The sequence below is a fragment of the Carlito syrichta genome, unplaced genomic scaffold, assembly GCF_000164805.1.
Source record: "Carlito syrichta isolate Samal-C Ts95f unplaced genomic scaffold, Tarsius_syrichta-2.0.1 Scaffold304782, whole genome shotgun sequence".
Classification (NCBI taxonomy): Eukaryota; Metazoa; Chordata; class Mammalia; order Primates; family Tarsiidae; genus Carlito; species Carlito syrichta.
Window position 1 is genome coordinate 282,157 of NW_007248878.1, and position 4,368 is coordinate 286,524.

At 42.1% G+C, this 4,368-nt stretch overlaps 1 protein-coding gene across 1 annotated transcript in view; it reads left to right on the forward strand.

Moving 5' to 3' along the window:
• The window catches only part of LOC103263278 (probable serine carboxypeptidase CPVL), a gene marked incomplete at its 3' end in the record, with an annotated part of 37,718 nt that extends 33,633 nt beyond the window's left edge, over nucleotides 1-4,085 (forward strand). The window contains exon 6 of the mRNA XM_008060965.1: nucleotides 4,019-4,085. Within this exon, the coding sequence (XP_008059156.1) occupies nucleotides 4,019-4,085 (67 nt within the window). The remainder of the gene's footprint in view (nucleotides 1-4,018) is intronic.
• Nucleotides 4,086-4,368: the final 283 nt, after the last annotated feature.

Genomic DNA, 4,368 nt, shown 5'->3' on the forward strand with positions numbered 1-4,368 from the left:
CTTGGCACTGTGTGCTCTGCTTCAGAGTGGAAACCTACTTCCCGCCCCCAATCCCCATCCCTCTTTGGGCTTCAATCCCAACAAGCGGAGTTGTTTAACTAGCAAACACCCCGAGGGCGGAGGTTCTGTGTGGAAGAGATGTGTCGGCGCTGGCGCCCTGGAAGAGCCGGCATGCCGTGCCCCTCGGTGTCTTTTCTGTCTCCTTCCCCTCCCCCAGGGAGGGTTAAGGCTTCCAGCGGACCCTCCGAGGAGATATCTGCTGCTGCCATGTGGTTCATCTCCTCTTGCTTGGCGCGTAAAGGGAACCTATTTCAAAGCATCCATTGTTTACAGCCGTTTTAGTTCTTTCTTGCTTCAGGCTCTTAGAACTGGAAAATAGCTAATCAAGGCTAGTGCCGAAAACTGGTTTCAGCTGTTTCCTTTATAGTTTACACTATTCGCTTCCCTTTGTGACCGCATTCTTCTCTCTGGCACTCCAGATGGGTGTCTGGAATGAGAAGGTCTCTTTGAAACCTGGAAATGGGCTACCACAAGTTTAAAGAGTGGACCTTGCTTTCTCTCCGGTTAAAAGCCATCTTTCTTGTTTCTGCAAACTCCACTCCTTTTGACCATTCCTAGTGTCCGGTTGGAAGGAGTAGCCTCATAAGAGGCATTTGACATTCACATTTATGCTGCTTTTCTTTGTGTTTGGAAATAAAACATTTTCGCTAATAAGATGTTTAAATACTCTGGTTTTTTGTTTATTCCCCCCCCCCCTTCCCGCGCTATTGGGAATGTGTGAACCACAGTGCCTCTCTGTTTTATTTTTTATTTTTTTGAGTTGGAGTGTCACCCTGTCGCCCAGACTGGAGTGCAGTGGCCGCTCCCGGCCACCGCAGCCTCGACCTGCTGGGCTCCGGCGATCCTTCCGCCTCAGCCTTCCGAGTAGCTGGAACTACAGGCGCGTGCTACCACGCCCGGCTAATTTTTTTGATTTACTGTAGAGATACGGTCTCGCCAACTTGGCCAGGCGGGTCTCGAACCCGCGGTCTCAGGCATTCCACTCACCTCAGCCTCCCAGAGGCGCGGGATTACAGGCTGAGCCACGAGCCCGGCTGCCTCTCTGTTTTAAAAGAAATTTACTAGCCGGGCTCGTAATTTTTAGCAGTCAAATGAAAATGCTACTATTGCTCTAGCTCACTGGTTGGTCTGCAGTGAGAAATGCTATGTGGTCTTGCTAAACAGAGGTTTGTAACAGTGCAGCTATGCAGCACTATTTTTTTTTTTTTTTTTTTTTTTTTTAGCTGGCGTCTCATTCTGTCACCTAGTTTGGAGTGGCAGTGGTACGATCACAGCTCACTGCAGCCTCCAACTCCTGGGCTCAGATGAATCTTCCGCCTCGGTCTCTGGAGTAACTGGGACTATAGGTGTGCACCAGCACGCCCAGCTAATTTTTCTCACTTTTTTGTAGCGATGAGGTCTCACGATGTTGTCCAGGCTGGTCTCAAACTCCTGGGATCAAGCAATCCATTCACCTGGGCCTCCCAAAGTGCTGGAATTACAGACGTGAGCCCCTGTGCCTGGCTAAGCCTTCCTCTGTTAAATGAGAGCACCATATGAGCCCGTGATGGGCTGAGAGGATCCTGGCTCAGCCATCCAGGATGTAGAATGAACACAGAAGAGTCTCCTCATACTCCCCCAGAACACGCCACCAAGATTCTTGTTACTGGACTGTTTCAGTCCACTGTCAGTGACCATAGCTACACCTTGCTTGGCTTTTGTTGGTGTGGAACTTTTGCTTAGATTATTTGAACCTTGATTTTCCTGAATATGTTTATTATGCTTCTGACTCCCTTAGAACTGACAGCAAATTCCAGCACTGTCTTTGGGTCTACAGGGCATGATCATGTCCACTCACCTCTCAGCCCCACACCCACCAACTTCTCTTCAAAAAAATTACCTGAGGAATAATTTTCTCCTGGTCATTCTTCCTTGCAATCTCTGCTTCTCCTTGCTGTCCTTTACTGTGTCTTTCTGCCTGTCGGCAGATAGCCTTGAACTACATTCTATTTATTAGACAAGTCCTTGGCACAATGCCAGCAAGGTTGCCAAGTGTTATTACCTGGAAGAAACATGCTTCCTCTGCCTGTAGTTCTTGTACTGAAATAAATGCAGAGTGTGAACACACACACACGCGGACTATATATTCTATATTTTGGCAATTTTGCTTCTAAAACTTGAAATGTCATGTTGGCATGATTCTAGATTCTATGCTCAAGCAGACCCTCACTATGTATTAAGAACCGTCCTTAACTAAAATGAGCAAATGTCATACGTAAATCTAACTTACTAAATTTACCTTTTTTTTACTCCTTCCTCACTGAACTTTATCATTTCACTCCTGCTTAAGAAAGACAAAGCACTCGCTAAACAGCAACAAAAAAACCAACCAATTGTTTTTCTTCTATGATAACTTCCTCAAGTGGGGCCTTGCCTTGGAAACTTGAGCTAGGGAATCCTGCCATTTTTGAGAAAGAAATAATCTGGGAGATTATCTCCCACTAAGATTGCCAGATAAAATACAGAATGCCCAGTTAAATTTGAATTTCATATAAACAACAGATAAAATGTCAATGTAAGTATGTTCCCTGCGATATTTAAAATATACTTATACCAAAACATTATATTTTTATTTATCTGAAATTCAGCTTTAATTGGATGCCTTGTATTTTAATTTTCTAAATCTGGCAGCGCTAATGACTCTCCCACAATTACTACAAGGATGTAAGCTTGAAGCTAAAGCGTAATGCTTAATTGAGATTTACTATATTAAATATTCTATTGCAATTCCAACAAGCAGGAAGAGAAAAAGGGAAGTAGCTTTTAGCCTGAAATTTGGACAGGGAAGGGAGGGGAATGAACGCCTATTTTTATCTGTGTTCTAAAGCCAACTTATTGCCAGCACAAACATGGAAGCTATAAAATACAGCTTCTCAGATTTACTTGCTACAAAGACCACTATAAATAATGAATACAGAAATACACTGAAACCCAGCAATAGTTTTTCATGATCAATTTTTATGGAACCTTTGAAAATTAAGTAGAGCCAGGGTAGTGGTGATTGTAATGACCCACTTTTGCCTCTCAGTAACCCCTGCACTTTCTCCTCCTTCTGAATTTTCAGAACTTCCTTGCCTTTCATCTTCCCTGGATGGCTCATGGCTTTTAGTCCCTCAGCAGGAAGCCAGGACAAAAACTTTCCCTAACTTCTTAGGCTTTGTCATCGCAGTCAAAACATGCACTGAGCTTCTGAATTTCACAAGTTCTTGTTTCCTTTTTTTTTTTTTTGAAAGATTTTGATCAAATAAGAATCATTAAAAAGTTCATCCTTTTATTGCTTATTATGAAATAATTCCTTGAGTCTGCTTAAATCTATTTCAGTGTAACTCACTGAAGTGGCTATTGGCATTCTTTAACCAATGTGATTTTTTTTTTGGAGCCCAGAGGCCACTGTACATGTACTTTAATACTTGTAGCCATTTGTTGGTTTTCCTTTAGATTATAGTCATTTTATAGTTTCTCTGATTTTGGTAATTAAAATACTGACAATTTGGGAGCTCCATTAGAAATGGTCAGGGTCCCTCACAGTGGTGAGCAAAGCAGGTCCCATGACTTCACCACAGACCTGGGTCATTGGGGTCATCAGGTGTGCAGAACTGCCTCCATGAATTGCTACATAATGGGTGAAACACCGTATCATTTGTTCAAGATGCCCTAGACAACTTGATGAGTGTCCATTTGTCCAAATTGCTTAGTTTCACAAAGTAAGCCCACATCTATTTTCTAAATACCCACAAAGAATAAAGTAGTATGCACATGAGACTTTGAAAAAAAGACCCAACAGGAGCTCACAGAAAATGATATCTTATTTCAAATGTGATACCTATTGCCGGCGGGTTAGATTTGCGAGCATAACACGAAGCTGTTCTGATGCATTTTTCTGATTAATTTTTATTGCTATTGTTCTTCCTTTTTGCAGTGCACTAGTTCAGTTTTTCCAATTGTTTCCTGAGTATAAGGATAACGACTTTTATGCCACTGGGGAGGTAAGTTAAAGTCCTGTTTTCTTGTGTACTTCAAACATTATTGGGGCTCGAGTATATGATGACAGTGTAGTTTATTTAAAATGTATGTTCATGTATATATGTCCACATATATATCAATTTTATTCAGTCTATATTCAAAATTCTCCAAATATCTTCTCTCTCTCTCTCTCTGTATATATATGTACACACACACACACACACACACATACACACATATTATGATATATATTTAAATCCAGCACTCAGTAATGTTCATCTATTACCAAGGGTGCAATGGGTTGTC